Here is a 17,982-nt window from a genome sequence, read left to right as displayed (position 1 = left end):
TAAGTTACAAGAACTCGTCACATTTGTTATCAAAATGGCCCACGTTTTTTATAAAAAGTATAATTACTTTAATGAAATTAATTTAAAAGTGAGTGACACAAAAGCACACGGTTCCGGAGATTTGCCCACATAGCCTATTAAAAGTGTGCGCGATGCGAAGAACTTGCACAAGCTGGTAAAAGCGAACACTCTTATGCATATTTAAGTTGCGTCCGCCAATCCATTCGCTTCGCCAAACCGTTCGCTTCGCCAAATTCATTCGCTTTGCAAGTGACAATACCGCCCTTAATTTGTTATTTTTTGGTTGATTCAGGGTATTTACAAATGTCTTATCCACACGTTTGTTAGTTTTACAAAAAAAAAATAATTTTTGCATTAAGGTTCACTTTCTCATGGAACCTCCCATACGTACAGAAGTGCATTTTAAACATTTACAGAAACGCAAAGAGAAGATGGAACAGTAAATAAAAGTTTAAAACTTTGTGCGCAATTCTCGAAAATTCCACGAATTTCAAATTTGTCAGCCAACTTTTAACTTTTTTTATGGAAAATTTTCAGAGACAATGAAAAAATTACACTACATTACCTCAAACACTGAAATAGACAAAACCGAAGGATTAGTTGGTCAGTTTAAAAAACCGGCCTTCACATTTTTTCATTGCCTAATCTACCAGGCGGCCCTATGTGCCATATAGGGAAACGTACCAAACACAAAAGCTGCAGTTGTTAAAGTCGTCAACAAAATCAGTCAGCTAGTCACAATGATTTTACCTACAAGAAAAATAATCTCGAATAGCTTGACTCAGAATACAAATCCTTGTTCCCACCCTCCAAGAATCAAAGCATAGTAGATTTAATCCTATGAAAAGAAAAATAAACAAAATTGGGAATAAACACAAATTGAATCAGCAGTGGGATTCTACAAATCGCTACCTAAAATTTCTATCGCTAAAACACCGCTAAATGAATAAGGCTTGTGCCAAAAAAATATGCAACGCCTTCTGAGGAGAAGACCCATACACATTTCTCGTAGACCGAGTGAACAATTTATATATTTAATACTTGCGCCGGGTATTTAATGTTCGGCTTCGCCCGAACTTAGACTTTCTTACTTGTTTATATAATATTTTATGTATTGTCAAATAGTATTCATTAAACCATATTTTATTTAAATCTAAAAGGCAATCGAAAATAATTTGTTGCTTTTTTCGCTTTGGGTGGGTGGATTCGGAAATTAGCATACATGTGAATTATTACAGTAATCTATGTAACATTTTTACAAGTGAGCTGATATGAATTTTCGGCGGAAATATATATGTAAGCCTTGAACTTTAGCTGCACATAGTTGAGATAGAGAAAGCTTAAATGCTTAGCCAAAAGAGATTTGTCAACTTATACACCTGTGTAGATAGAAAGGGTTCTTACTCGTATGCGTGCATTGTTCGTTTGTAAGTGGTAAGGTCAAAAAGCTCGCGAAATGAGTAGGAAAGAAAAGAAAATTTTTCCTACATACTCATACATACATACTCTACAAGAATGCTACGCGTTATATAACGAATCATGTAACGCAGAGTTGTAACGTAAATGCATGTTATACTCCCATAGAATGTTTACGTTAATTTCCTAAGGGCGACATGAAAAATCTAACAGAATATCGTGTTATAGATATGTTATGTGTAACATATCTTTCCTGTACGTGTGTAAATTTTGACATGTGGCTTTGAATGTATTGGTGAAATATTTAAATGTATTGGAGACTGCGTTAGTCGTCTCTGTCTGTCGTGTCTGGTCTTGGACTATAGTCAGGTCTGGTAGAGTATGTATGTATCTTCAAATATGGCGAAATAATCAACTCCACTATCTCATCTTCAGCTGCCCTCGATCATATGGATTTTTGACGTGAAACTTTTGTTATCAATTTCGTTCTTTGATCTGGATATTTCGATGCTGGTTCTGGTACTACTAACTACCGTGTTTCTTTTTACGGCAAGTGTAATCGATGTACCGTACTGCAAATTCGTAATCACTATCTATCGCACTAATGAATTTAGTTGAATTTGACTTTTTAAACAAGTGGCAACCCGCCTACATAGTATCGTACATTCTACAATAGTATGGAAATTAAGCTTTTATGAACCCCTTTTCGATAAATATCCACCCATCCAGCATTTTCTGAAATTATTGATCATATAGACTATTTTGTCGATAGAAAATCGTACCCTGCCCGCGACTTTTCGTGATGAGTCGTTTATTACCCACTTTTCTGATCAGTTTCGCCTCTTTTTCGAGTCATACTTATATTCATTTGTGTGTCTTATTCGAATGATAATTCATTCATATTTCTAAACGTTCTCGAGTCATTTTTCGGTTCTATTTCCAATTATCCTCGAGGCTTTTCCGAGTAATTTTTCAGTCAATTTTCAAAACGTTTGCGCTGCGAAAAATTAAATATGTATTAAATTAGTCTATAATTAGCAAATCTGCATATGTATTTTATTGAGTCCAAAAGAAGGGTTAATGAAATGTCGAAATTGTTTTTTAATAAAGTCCATTACACAGTTAAAATATTTCAAAATTACCCTTCCGGATAAAAGTAATTGACACAGAGAACTTTTCACATTGTTTGCAAAGTTTTTTGTTCCAATTACTTCTCGGTAGTTTTTTTTATAAAAAACATAGCTCATATTACAACAAAAAAATAAAAATAAAATGTCTAAATTTTATGCAGAACTCAGAAAAATTCAATGAATTTGCAACTTCTTAAATAGATCTTCTAGAAAGATTTTGAGTACGCAGTTTTGTACCCTATTAAATTTTAGTACAACAAAAATTTTGAATTGAAGCAAGGCATATTGAACACGTAGTATCAGTAGAACCACTGATTTGATTTTGTTCAAGTTATTTGATCTCCAAAATGTCAAATATTTTTAGTTTCTTCTCACAAAAATTCTAACTTTTCAAAATCTAGTTGCATGTGAAACCTTTTTTCATACGAAATAAACGATTTAATAGCAGTTTTGGTAACGTTCACCCAACTTAGCAGCACAAACACTGAGAACTGGGCCTGGCATAGGATGTATCAATGCATCGAGAAGCAAACAATGGGCGCGTTTCTAAGACGCAACTGTTTACCTCAACTGTTGCTGAAATGCCGTCAAGTGTTGAGTTCAACAGTTACGTCTTAAAAACGGGATGATACATTAACTGCCAAAACATTTGTAAACAAGTAAAATTAAATACAACAGCACAAAAATAAAAATAAAAATAAAAATTAAGCCAAAAATATGGATAGCACAGGATTTATAATGGAGTTTTTCTTATTTTATTTTTAATATATGTATTTGTACCTGCATTTTATTTTATTAACAGCCACTTTCGTCAGCAATTTACAGACAAATTATTTTTTTATTTGAATTTTCTATGAAAACTGGCGAAAGGGAAACATCAATTTTGACTTATATAAATTGTTGACTTCATGTAGCGAAATAATTTTATGATGGAAAAAATGGCGTAAAGTTGCCAACCGTTGAGCTGAGCGGAACTACTCAACTGTGCGTTTCTGAAACAAACACTCAACAGTTTAGCAACAGTTACGTCTTAGAAACGCGCCCAATGACGAAGTTATTAAGAAAGAAAGTTGCAACAATTTTTTATTTTTTCCAATTTCAAATTTTTATTTTTTATTTTTTGTATTTCACATGGCACACTTCGATTTACAACAACAAAAATGAGAACAGTTTTCGACATTTGAGATACCAGAAGCAACAACAAAATACCCGTGAGTGTTGTTTTTGCTCTAATGCTACTACCTGTTTGATATGCCTTGAATTGAAGCTAATTTTTAACATGGTAATATGAAAAATTCAGTCTTTCTAGAAGGTTCCACGTGGCCCCCAACGTACATATCGCAGGTAGTTCAGGGGAAAAATATGTATGTATGAATATGATAAATGTGACAAATTCTTGCGGGTTTACGCGCCGGAAACAAAGTAGCAAAGCGGAAACGAACGATTTTGAGGAGCAAAGCTACAGAAAAGTAACTAAGTACTAAGGATTATTACGAGTATGTGTATGTATGTAGCTACATTCGGCTGAAGTTAGCGTACATAAATTCGCAGTAAAATGCATTGCACTGGGTGCTTTCTACCGAAGCGACCTTCTAATCCATTTGATGTCTCAAATTCGAATCATAACTTGTAATGTGCGCATATGTAACAACAACTAAAAGAATCATAAATACTGCAGTTCGAAATTTCATATTTTCAGAGCTGCGTTGTTGATTGTCGAAGAAATACATGTAAGTAGATATACGTACACACTACATATGTAGATACACTCATTTTCCAAATTTTCAACCTCGACCTCGGCCTCTCGCCGAAAGGGCGGCACAAAATTACACGTGTACACTTCACAATCTAATTAAGGTCAAAACAAAAAGCATTACCCTCTACTCATCGCAAGACTTTGCCAGCTGTAAACACACTGCAAAAAGTGGAACTAGGTTAAATACTAGTACAGGACCACGTTACCTTTTAACCAACATAAGTAACCAAAATGGTCCAAATATATGGAGAAAATATGGTTACATTAACATTGCCATGTCATTGGACCTGGCCACCTCTGGTCCAACGTTGCATAAAAAGGGACCACTTCTGGTCCACTGCTGTATAACATGGGAGCACCTAGACAACTTCTCCTTTTGGACCATGGCACATTCCGAAACCGAATCATATTGCCAATGGGCAACGAAGAGGTGGTGTTCAACACATATATCACTTTCTACGTTTGAAGTGGTCCAGGTCAGCATAACAAGTTATAGTATGCAATTTGGTCCTCTTGCACATACTTAAAAGCTACGATCCAGTGGACCACCTGCTCTTTATATTTTTGCAGGGAAATTAGGTGCTTGAACGTGTGCTATTATGTATGCACATATGTCATACATTTCTACATTCGTATTCACAAAATGTGGTGGGTGCATAAAATGAGGAGCATTGCTGGCACCTTGAGCGGATAAGGAAATGTAGTGGTTGTGCACCACTGCCGTTACAGTCGTCTATCAGACAGCCGATAAAGTTTTTGAGGTAATGCCACTAAAATTTTCATGCAGTGCTGCGTAACTTGTTTTTTATTAACAAATACTAGAGAGAATCGGTGGAAATTAATTAAAAAACAACATTTCTTGCTTAATTCAAAAGGTTGGCGAAAAAAGCAAGTCTAATTTTTTTTACGAATTTTAAGTATGCGTAATAAACTTCACTTTAATAACTTTACAAAAAGGCTGGTCGTCTCCTCCGCCGCTCCGTATAGATTACATCTTTACTTAAAACTATAATATGAAGTGATTTGAAATTTGAGCTCCCCGAATAGCGGGTGAGCCGACCTAAAGCTGTATTGTCAAATACATTGTAGATATCGATGTATACATATACTTTTATGTTGCAGCAAAATTTCATTCATTTTATAGAAGTCATCAAGTTTCCCGTTTTACTTATTTAATTTTCAGCGTTAATAAAATTGCGGTTAACCACGCGAATCCAATTTAGGCACAGCTTTAATTTTCCTTTGATAAATTGCGGTGCAAGTTGGTAGCAGCGAGAAAATAAGAAAATATGAATTCAAATAAATTGTTAATGTACGTTAATTTCTAGGAATTTAGCGAATTTCCGGCAAAGTGCAATTTGGATGTGTTGTGGTTTAAAAATACATATTTATTTCTGTGCTTTCAAAGAAATCGTAAGCTACATTTTTTTTATACCTTTCATGAGCATGAAATCGTATTATAACTTTGGTCCAATGTTTGTAAGTACCAGAATAAAAAGAGATAGACCCATTAAAATGTATACTTATATGATCAGAACGTCGAGCTGAGTTGATTTAGCCATGTCCGTCTGTCCGTCTGTTTGTATGCAATCTAGTCTCTCAGTTTTCGAGATATCCGGATCAAATTTGGTAGGTGGGTGTATTTTTATAATGTATTAATCATTTGTCGGAACCGGAAGAATCGGACCACTATAACATATAGCTCCCATACAACTGATTGTTCAGATATGAGATTTTTCGCTATAACTTCTCCATTTATGCAGCTAGAAACATAAAATTTTGCAATACTTGCACCCATTATCAACAGAATACTTACAGTGAAAATTACAAAGATCGGGTCACTATAACCTATAGCTCCCATACAACTGATTGTTCAGATATGAGATTTTTCGTTATAATTCATCCATTTATGTAGCTAGGACCATGAAATTTCGCGCTGTTTTCACTCATTATCAACAGAAGACTTACAGCGAAAATAACAAAGATCGGGTCACTATAACCTGCAGCCCCCATACAACTGATTGTTCAGATATGAGGTCTTTTATCATAACTCGTCCATTTATGCAGCTAGGAACATGCAATTTCGCACCATTTTCACTCATTATTAACAGAATACTTACAGTGAAAATAACAAGGATCGGGTGACTATAACATATATGTATCTTCCATACATCTGATTGTTCAGATATGGGATTTTACTGTAAAACCCCTTTATTTGAACAGCTAAAACCGATAAATTTCGTAAGATATTTTTTATAAATAATAATACAAAGTCTACTGAGAAAATCGTCAAAATCTGTGCTGTATAAGCTTTATCTCCTATACCACTGATTGTTCAGATACCAGTTTTTGCGATATATCTCCTTTATGTAGGAAACTAAACCCAGTAAATTGTGTTACCGGTTTACATACGCATCATATAGCAGTGAAAATCACTTAGATTGGTGCTAATATAAGGTACATCTTCCATACCTCTGATTGTTTAGATGCGATTTTTTATATAAGTATGTAACTCCTCTATCGATGTATGCAGATGTATTCAAAAGCAGTAATCTGTCAAAGTAAAATTTGCAGATGTTCATGAAAGGTATGAAGCCTTCGGCATAGCGGAAGACAGCGCTGTTCTTACTTGTTTCTTTTTGATGCAGAAATATTCCTTGAGCATCTAGATGCATTTCTGCATCAAAAAGAGAATTAAAAAAAATGTTTCTTACGTTATTTTGGCGGTTAGGGCTCGATGTATGATTTACGTAGGTTGCCTTTAAAAAATCTTCTATGAATTCACAAAAGATGCCTAAGTTAAAGAAATTTTGTCGAGGTGCTTCCATAATCTCGTATCATAATGTCATGTAAAACAAGTAAAACTACCTCTATTATGGCTAAGGGCTTGCTCTTTCAAATTGGCCTAATTTAAATGTGTACGACAATTAAGAAAAAAAAGTAATTTTTAAGCAAAAACAAAACCGACTTCAATTCTCATATAAAAATTTAAGATTATTCTTAATTTCTTCACGCTCTAATTATCGGATCTAAACAAAATTAATATGGGACCACCCTTGAGGTACCACCTCACCGACGAAAAAAGAAATCTCGAAATCGGTTAACGTGGTCCAAAGTTATGCGGTCGGTTAAAAAAAACTACAAACATGAGAACTTGCTATGCATGATACAATAATTTTTAGAAGGTAGTTTCATTTTAAAATTTTTGAGATAAACCGTGTCTGTGACAAACACGTAATTAGGTCAGTGCTGCGATATTCGACTTGGGGATTTTCGTTTATAATTTTAGATATTTTTTAGCAGGACATATAAATATTTATATATTTCAAAACTGATCACTTCATTTTTAATATACATATACATATTTAACATACACATACATACATTCTTGCCAGTGCTAACCCTGCAGGGAAAACGCGGACTAGTGAACCAAATTTCTAGTTCCGTACTAGGTCTTTATCGCCAAAAAGGAACTAGTCCAGTTTTTTTTCACTAGAAATCGATATCTAAAGTAATGAATTTAGAAATGGTTCGGAACTATAGAAAAAGGGATGCTGAACGAACTAGATCTTATTTGTCGAATTTAGAACAAGTTCGGAACTATCGAATAAGGGATGCAGCGGGGGGCTTGTTTACTTTACATAGATATGTGTTCGGCGGCTTTTTCGTTCAAATACGCTTCTATTCTGCGCTTCGCAGATGCTGTTTCATAGCTTGGTAATACAAAACTAAAATTTGCGTTAACATTTCAACATCTTGGGACCATCTGGAATCTAAGAAATAACCGCGGGCACCTCTGCAAACTCAGCTACAGCTAAAGGTATGTAAACGTACATTTCTTACAATCATTCAAACAAATTTAATTTCAAATTGAAAACACATTTCTTCCAAAATAACTTAAAATCGCACACACGGAAGAACCATAAAGATGGAAAAATTATGATACTTTTTTCTTTCGTCTGTCGATTTCAGAACTGGAACAGAATTTAGAACTAGTTCGGAATTATCGAAAAAAGGATGCAGCGGGCGGTAATTGACACTTCCTAGGACATCGCCATGTTAAATTCGCCAGCTGCTTGCATGCAAAAGAGATTTATCGCGAACCAGTACTGGGTCTAAATGTACTAGAAGCGCACCAGTTCAGAACTAGAGATTTTCCCCACAGGGAATCACATGAATAAAAACCATATAAAATGCGGCGGCGATATTTCTTGTTTAAAATGCTTTAAACCCATCGCACACTACAGACTTTATCGGCCGAAGGTTTTGTTGGTCTCGCCAGTCTTTCCGTTACACCACAACTATTTAGTCGAAGCGATTAAGTTGGTGTATTGACCGCAACTCCATACATCTGCATATACATATTTTAAGCGAGCCCCGATAAAGTCTATGGTGTGCGTTGGCTCTTATAGCCGGGTGGTGCAACATCCACGGAAGCAGTAGTTAATTTTTTCAGCATTTTTTACGAAGAAAATTATTAAATATTTTTTGCATATTTCTCTAGTAATACATACATATGAATGTTTGGCTTTGCTTTGTTTTATTTTTCCCACGTCAAAAGCTGGATTACGTTTTTGAAAAGGTTGGTACCACAAAAAATTCGAAACACGATTTCTGTCAGATAGCTTACATGGCGGATAAGAAAAAGTGAAAATACCTTCTAAAAATTATTGTATCATGTTTGCTATGTATAGTACTTACATTCGTAATTATCAATATTTATATCAACAACTTAAAAGCTCTCATTTAACAAATACATAATATATTGTATATCGATGGCTGTGTGGAAGATTGACCTATCTCGGCAGCCAGTTCCAAAACGCCCAATCTCAGAAAATTTTTCAACAACGCCCTGTTTCAGAATTTAGTTGAAGAACGCTCTATCTCGGAATTCGTTTCAATAACACCATATCTCAGCTCATTTTCAATGTATTTTCGATTGAGATGGGTTCGTTTTTGAACCGAATTGTGAGATAGGACGTTCTTCAACCAAATTCTGAAATAGGGCGTTGTTGAAAAATTTTCTGAGATAGGGCCTTCTTCAATCAAATTCTGAAGTAGGGAGTTCTTGAAAAGTTTTCTGAGTTAGGGCGAACTGGCTGCCGACATAGGTCGATTTTCTACTCAGCCATCGATATGTAGATGTATGTACTAATACTATATACTAATAAGTGTTTGTATCATTGTCTAACTTTCAGATATTTTACTTTGGATAATAAGCAGTTCATCCTCAAGATGTCACTTTTAAGCGGTAACAGCCATTCCTTGTCTGAGGAGGAGCTTGATGAGTAAGTGTATTTTTAATTTCAGTGCATAATCGCATACATATGTACAAAGAATTATTCGAAGCAAATTTGTTGTAGTCGAATTGGCATGTAAAATTAATGCACGGACTTTACCCCTTCATTAGTAGATCTACCAACTTTTTAGCTATATTATATTTTCTACAATTTTTACCAACAAAGGCTAAAAATCTACCAATAATTTCCGAAAAAAAGCAAAGAGATTTAAATAAACACACATATTTAGCCATCGAACAAACCTTAAATAAAAATGAAAGCTTGACTCTGACGGAGAATAATTGTTTAAATTAATACAGGGTCCAAATCAGGGCATCCGTCATCGAATCAAATTTTATTAGAAATTTCCTTTAAGCATTCGGTAGTGAGTTTGCTTTTTCAAATCAAATTGTATTGGAGAAAAAACAGTGTTCAATTTATTTCATCGATTCGAATCCAGGTTCGTTCGACCACGGAAGCCGTGATTCGGGTCCATTTTCATGTATAGGTTTTTTGTTGAATATTTTATTCTCGTGAAATACAGTTTTGTTGCTTTAAATAAAAATACAATTCATCCAAAGAAGAAATCATATAAAGTGATAGCAGGAGTACAAAAACAAAAATTATACTAAGAAATTTTACGCACTGTGCCACTAAGGATTACAACAAATATATCCTTTTGACATTAAGAACCACCGAGGCGAAAATCCAGCTGCTCTGGTAACACCATCTTTTATGAATTCTTGCTAATCCATTTCCTTCGCCACTATTTATTTCAAATACATTGGCGGGCAAAACTGTAACACTTTTAACTTCAGCCATCGCTACCTTTCCAAGTTCTAACGACTTTCATACTTTTGTTATTTAGTCTTATTAGTACACCTGTACTTGCGTATCTTATAATGATTTGAAGTCAATCCAACATCAATAATAAAACCAGCAGACAAAAATGTAAATATATGCAAATGTTACAGTTCTGCATTTTACGGTTATCTTTTATTTAGTTGGAAGTCAGATGACTTCTTTCTGTATTGTAAACCAGTAAATAATATGGTTGGCATGGCATGGAAAGGCTGGACCATGATAAAAACATATTAAGGTAAAACAGTTCTCTCAATTCGTCGGCCATGATTTTTTTTTTGAAGTTTGCCAACATTTTAAAATCATACAAAATTGAGAGTAAAAAAAAAGGAATTGTTCAAAGTTGTTGTTGGTTGAGATTGAAAACGAGAATGTGTGTGTGAGTTTGTGTATAAAATTTTAAAATTAAATTGTTTGCAAACGTCAAGAATTCAAAAAATTCCTCTCAGCGGTTCTACCTTCCTATTTTTTATCATGGGCTGGACCGCAGGAAAAGTGGTAAAAAATTTTGGAGTTTGCTTCTTGAAAAAGTTAAGACTGAGAAAAAATATAGCCAAAGTTTTCCCAATACATTACACTTACTCAAAGTTACCCTGCAGGGAAACCGTGGACTAGTGAATCAAATTTCTAGTTCCGTACTAGGTCTTTATTGCCAAAAAGCAACTAGTCCGGTAGGAACTAGATCCCCACCAGTCCAAAATCGGCGAAAAGTGGTACTTTTAAGAAATAAATTTTTTCAGTTTTTTTCACTATAAATCTATATCTAAAGTGACGAATTTAGAAATGGTTCGGAACTATAGAAAAAGGGATGCAGAACGAACTAGATCCTATTTGTCGAATTTAGAGCTATTTCGGAACTATCGAATAAGGGATGCAGCGGGGGGCTTGTTTACTTTACATAGATATGTGTTCGGCGGCTTTTTCGTTCAAATACGCTTCTATGCTGTACTTCGCAGATGCTATTTCATAGTTTGGTAATACAAAACAAAGCTTTGTGTTAACATATTAACACCTTGGGCCGGAGTATAACCAATAACAGCGAGCACCTCTACAAAGTCAGCTACAGTAAGGTATGTAAACGTACATTTCTTACAATCATTCAAACAAATTTAATTTCAAATTGAAAAAACCTTTCTTTGAAAATAATGTAAAATCGCACACGGAAGAACCGAAAAGCTAGAAAAACCATGATACTTTTTTCTTTCGTCTGTCGGTTTTAGAACTGGTTCGGAACTATAGAATTTAGGACTAGTTTGGAACTATCGAAAAAGGGATGCAGCGGGGGGCAATTGACACTTCCTAGGACATCGCCATGTTAAATTCGCCAGTTGCTTGCATGCAAAAGAGATTTATCGCGAACCAGTACTGGGTCTAAATGTACTAGAGGCGCCCAGTTCAGAACTAGAGATTTTCTCCACAGGGTAATCAATTAACCTAATTTTCCATTTAATTTGTGACATACTTATATCCATTGGACGTCTTCGAGGATTGAACACTTTGTGGAAATACACAATCCCTAGTTAATATTTAATAATCAGTTTACCAACAAAATAAAATCGTTTACGTTCTACTTAAAAAAATCTAGTTTGTCCAGCAAGCAAACAGATTAAAATTGATCTTAGTGCTGTATTCTCTTGTAGGTTTTACAATTAACGTGCCCTTTAAACACATTTATTCAGAACGAAATTTGTGTTTAAAAGCCAGATAAATTTTAAAACCTATTTACTTGAAAAAACGGGCCTTAAAATTAAAAAAAAAAATAATAATAATTTAATGCTCATAGAAAGCATGAACTCATGCAGGCCGACGAACATTACAAAATGTGTATGTATAATATATATGTATGTACATACGTGTATGTAAAGCTCCTGGCGCCATTGTCTTGCTAAGATTACCCTTTGCAAAGGTAACCTTCACACGTCGTTGATAGCGCCTGTTACTATGCTTCTCATAAAGTACCTACATAGAAAGAACCTAGTAAACCAAACGAACAATATTATAACAAGCTTACCAATGCCAGTGTAAAGCATGAAGCAGCAATTGTTGTCGAAACTGAACCTTCGCACTGGGCGATATTTCAACAATTTAGGTAGACAAAATTATTTATGGATATTTATGGATATCCTTGGCGTATATTTAGTTGGCGAATTATTATGACATTCCCAAAATTTTCATTTGCTGAAATTCGGAATCCTATATTTTCCATCTCCGCGTCAAAAATTTATTTATGAGACCGATGCCATTGGAAGCTTTGAGCTCTCACAGAAAGGGCAAAAAATTGTGGTACACTTTTGTTTACGCCCACGTTTTCTCAGAAATTGCAAAAATTCCAACACAAAATATGATGACATGATGATGATGATGATGATGATGATGATGATGAAATATAAATAAATAAAAAATATATGTTTTGAACATTCATGTAATTATTGTTTAGTTGTTAATGCACTTTAAAGAAAAAAAACTAAAATATGCTCTAGGGTCATTTGACACACATTTTAATTTTATGTTCACCCTTATAAATGTGTGTGAGAAAAAAGGCTAAAACTAGCTGCTGATGTAAGTTTGTGCTTAAGCACTATTGCAGTTCGCTTGTCATATGGTTCATTGGGTATAAATATACTATAAGTATTCATATTACGCATTGAACTTATGTAGTACTTATTTATTTATGCACTTGTGTGCAACAGACAATAGTGCGAGCTGAACAGTTTGTAAACCTGTGAAGTACTCAGCCAATAGTTAAATTGAGTTTCAATCGAAAAGAGATAAACATGTTTAAAATGCATGGGTACATATTAGAGATGGGCGCGGCAAGTCGGGAGCCGCCATACCCACGGTACCGATTTCTAATTGGCCGGGAGGTGCGGTATCGGGAAGGTCTGTAAAAATTTGGTGTGCGGGAACGGGACCAAAATCCTTTCTCGACACTCCCGATAAAACTACAAATTCAGAAGAAAACGATTTATGAAATATGCACTATTTTATGTTTTATTGAGACGAAAACGAACAGCGATGAAGAACCAAAAAATCGGAAGTGGACAGGTATTTCATTATTTTTTATTATTTAAAATGAATTTGAAAGACATGTGCATTTTTCTTAGTGATAGATTTCGGGACCCACAAATTAAATTTTGGGATGGGCGGGATCGGGATTAAATATTTAGTCCCGTGCCCCTCTGTAGTACATAATATACAATGTTATTCATTTACAACCACTAGGAAGTTTTGTTAGATGCTACGACTGTTATTCATGCCAGCATATACATAGAGATGTGTGTATATTTTTGTATGTACTGGGGTGATTGACTCGGTTTTACAAACCAAAAGAGTTTTTATGTTAGTTCTCCTAAAATTCGTGTTCTACTTCTTGATGTGACACAAATGGAGAGACTCCACATCCGAAGAAGCTGTTTTATGGCAGAAGTACACCCGGAGGTTTGTCATTGTCTACCGAGGGGCTACCGCTAATTGAAAAAAAAATTTTATATTGCTCCCGAGGGGCAGCAGGCACATCTAAGCACTCCGCTATGGTAACAAGAGCACTACTCAAGAAGTCGGAAAAACTGCAATAAAATATTAAATAAATTAAAATAATTTTCCATTATTTGTGTTACTTTTGATCAAAAAAAAACTTTAAACTAGTTTTGCTCTGCTCTTTTCTAAATAAAAGCTATCTTTTCTATTAATAGTTTTATTATAATTTTTGGTAATGACTTCAAACAACATAAGCATTTCCAATGTATGAAAACTATGTCAAATGAATCCGATTTATCCGGTTTTTACTTAATTTGAAAATCGGGAAGAGGGTTTTACTCGAATTATAATTTTTCAAGTAACTCGAAAGCCGGTTTTGGAGAAAAGGCGAATAATCGCATACCCATGTATGTACATATTTATATTCCTTTGTAAGTTTGATATGGAGCGCATGAAATTGGTGGCTATAAAATCGAATTTCTGTTTTCTCCACAATGAAGCAATCATAAACCTAGCTGGTGCATATATTCTGGAAACCTAAGATTTCTACCATAATCACCAGTCGAAAAAAATATGTACCACAGTATAGACAGTAACCAACCTTTTTGGGTTGTTGTTGTAGTTATATTCACTCCTGAGGAAGGCACGGGGTTGTGTGCTGCTATTTAATGGCCTTCCTCAGACTTTTTCTTAGATTTCAGGGTTGTGTGCTGTATTATTATTAGATAAATAAATTTAAGTATTTGTCAAATCGTGATTTTATTAAAAGAAAATTATAAATGGTGTTGAAAAACCAAACAAACGCTCGTGCGAAAGCTTTATTTTTGTGTATTGTTAAAATTTTTACATGGCGTACTTATTCTTTTGTGGACTTTATGTTACTTGAGAATTTAGACAACGTGCGAGCTGGCAGGTTCTGTTATCAATATAATTAACACAAGCTTTTCCGAGTGGTTGCCTTTCAATAAAAAGAATAAACAAATATTCGCAAATAAATTGGATTTATTTATAACTGACAACTTACCTACGCTTTTTGTTTCTTTTCTCCATTTTAATTTTGACTCCTTATTACCGCCAACAACTTTATGTGTATACATATTTACAAGCTGTCAAAATTTTGCGTAGTCCCACGAGCTAGGTAAAAACTATGGCATTCGTATTCACAACGAGAAATCTCAAAATTTTTGTTTGGTCATTCCAAATTTTCTCTTTTTAATCAGTTGGCTAAGGCCCTCAGTGGCCGCGCTCCGAGCGTTGAGATAGTAATTTCATGTCAAATAGTAGAAAAGTTGTTGAAAAAACCTTTTATTATGGCGAGAAAATTTTACATTTCTGCTGTGCCAATTCATAACTTTTTACTGTTGGAAATTTTTGACAGTTGCTCTGGTTCAAAAGAAGTTGAGCAATTAAAATCACAAATTATACGAAAAAGACTTGTCTTTACTGACATTCATTCTTCTAGAACTAAAAGCCATGAATTTATTAGACGCCTTAGTAATAGAATCAAACCATCAGGCCGGGTTGAAAATTTTCATTCACCTCATAGTTAACAAAAATTTGCAATCCGTAGTACTTTTCTATCAATTCGCAAATGCGTTTAATTTAAATCGTTTAGAAAATGCGTCATTTATGTATACCATTTTATGTGGAATTATTCAATAAATTTCGTTTTACACTAAACTTTTTGAAACTATTTGGAGTTAATTATTTTTTGTTTCTTAAAAGCAACCCTGCGTGCTTGGAAGGCGTGTTACCAATAATTTCATCCCTAGCATATTCATCCCCGAGGAAGGCAGTCGCCAAATTCACCGAAGGTTGTTTACTGGTTATATTGTGATATGTACATACATACTTATGTTAGCATGGATGACCGATTTATTATTTAGCTTTATTGATTTGTGTACTACACAAAGTCATTCATACGATGGCGACCATCACCGTGCGTTAGTCATCGGGAATTGTCATGATTAGACTGCGGGTGTTTATGCAGAAAACAAAGCTTAACCCTTCGATTTGTGAGAAGGTCCCTAGGGACCTTGTACAATTTTAGAAGAAATAACAAGTTACTTGTCTTCATGTTTTGATTTTTTTTTCACTTGTTCTTCAAATTATTTCATTCCTAATATATATGCAGGACGTTAATTTAATCAAAAGACAACATAAATACCAAAGAAGTTGCACATGTACAGTCGAAACATCGAGCAACTCTTTGTAGGTCCCTAAGGACCTTCTCACGAATCTAACGTTATCGGCACTGTCACTCATCGGAGGGTTAATAACATGTACCACATAACTACAAACAAACTGTATACAAACTTATAGTTAAGTGGTACATATTTTTAGGCTTCGTTTTCTGCATAAAAAACCGTAGTCTAGTCATGAAAGTTGCTACCAATTTTCGTACTAGCTATCGGCATAATTCACGTCTCACCCCTAGTCTGCACAGAATCAAATCATAAAAGAAACACTTTTTTTCTATCAGAGGTTGGGCGGGTATTGCCAAACCTTTTAAAAAACATTGACGGTTCAGAGCTCTCCATTTGTGTGACGCGCATCATTAACTGTAGGAAAAGCTCGGCTCAACACACGACAAAAAGTAACTGCCGAATATTTATAAAATTGATTTCATCATCACGGTGGAATTTCTGAAATAAAATTAATTTGGAGCTGGAAAGTTTGGAGCTGGAGGTTTTCTGTTTTCTTAAGTTATTCATGTAGGAATTGAGGAAAGTGTATTGAAGTCACGAAATACGATGAAAATACATATGTATATAAACATCGATGAAGCACTTTGGATGATCCAGTCTGAATAGTTTAACTTGTGTACTCTTTGTTCATTACTTCCCCAAATGAAATTTTAACTTAACTTAATTGAGTATTGTGCCCTCGAAGTTAAGGTAATTTATTTTATTGGTCCAAGAAGGTTCATAAGTTCAAAATGCCTTGAAATAGATAAATATTTTGGCTCAATATCCACTTAAAAAGATATGTATTTCAAACTTTGGACTCGGATCAGTAATAAAAACAGTTCAAAAACAAATTTTTGCTTTTCCTTTTGCCCGTGATTAGGACCGAAAGTTGTATAGCTCTTAAGTTCTCTCTGAATGAACTTTTAAATTAGGGAGAGTTGCTAGAAACTCTTTTTTTTTTGTATAGAGACCAATCTCATTTAAAATGCGTACATATGTAGATACCTAAATATGAAAATATCTATGCACCCATAATCTAAATAAAGTGGTTATTTTGCTTGTTTCATAATTTTATCATTCCTTTATCCTTTTTGCACCGTTTGTTATGAAGTATTCTCTTTTATTGAGTTAAAAACTAAAGCTCGGAACACTTTGACGACTGCAACTTCACGACGTAACGACAGCGACATCATTTTGTCGACAAATGTCGCCTTGAAGCCAGCTTCTTAAACATTTTGAAGACCTCAGCGACATAGCAAAATATAAGAAACTGGCAGAACAGCTCTTCGCGAGAAGCACATTACTTTACATTTCTTAAGATTTAGAGGCATAAGATTTACTTTACACCAGTAAGCCATGCTGTTTAAGTCTGATTGTAGCAAAGACCTTTCTGCAATTGAAACGTACGATTTATAAAGTTTTACATCATCTGCATACATTAAAATTTTGGAGAATTTTATATCTGTAGAAATATCGTTTATAAAAAGCAAGAGGAGAATCGGGCCTAGGTGGCTACCCTGAGGGACTCCTGAAGTAACATCAATGACGTCAGAGATAGTATTTTTAAATAATACCCTTTGTGATCTATCATAGAGGTATGAAGAGATCCAACGTAGAAAATTAGGTGGAAGACCAAGAAGATCAAGTTTATAGATGAGCAACGAGTGGCACACTTTGTCAAATGCTTTACTGAAATCAGTATATATAACATCAACAGTTTTGCTCTCACTAAATGCCTTTGAGATATAGGATGTTAATTCAAGTAAATTTGTAGAAGTTGATTTGCCCTTGCAAAATCCATGTTGACTGTATGAAATGCTTGAAATGATAGAATGCGTCAACCGATTTGTTAT

The 17,982-nt window shown here is 34.5% G+C and overlaps 1 protein-coding gene across 2 annotated transcripts in view; it reads left to right on the top strand.

The window, feature by feature from the left end:
* Positions 1-17,982, top strand: part of LOC108362063 (uridine phosphorylase 1) — a 116,704-nt gene that overhangs the window by 31,423 nt on the left and 67,299 nt on the right. For both annotated transcript variants that reach the window (XM_017614900.1, XM_017614899.1), the window contains exon 2: positions 9,522-9,611. In XM_017614900.1, the coding sequence (XP_017470389.1) occupies positions 9,559-9,611 (53 nt within the window). In that variant the 5' untranslated portion in view covers positions 9,522-9,558. The remainder of the gene's footprint in view (positions 1-9,521; positions 9,612-17,982) is intronic.

Source organism: Rhagoletis zephyria, unplaced genomic scaffold (genome assembly GCF_001687245.7).
Source record: "Rhagoletis zephyria isolate East Lansing unplaced genomic scaffold, Rhagoletis_zephyria_1.1 Rzeph_scaffold_00921, whole genome shotgun sequence".
Taxonomy (NCBI): domain Eukaryota; kingdom Metazoa; phylum Arthropoda; class Insecta; order Diptera; family Tephritidae; genus Rhagoletis; species Rhagoletis zephyria.
Note: the sequence above shows the minus strand (reverse complement) of the source record. Positions and strands in the feature narration are given on the sequence as shown.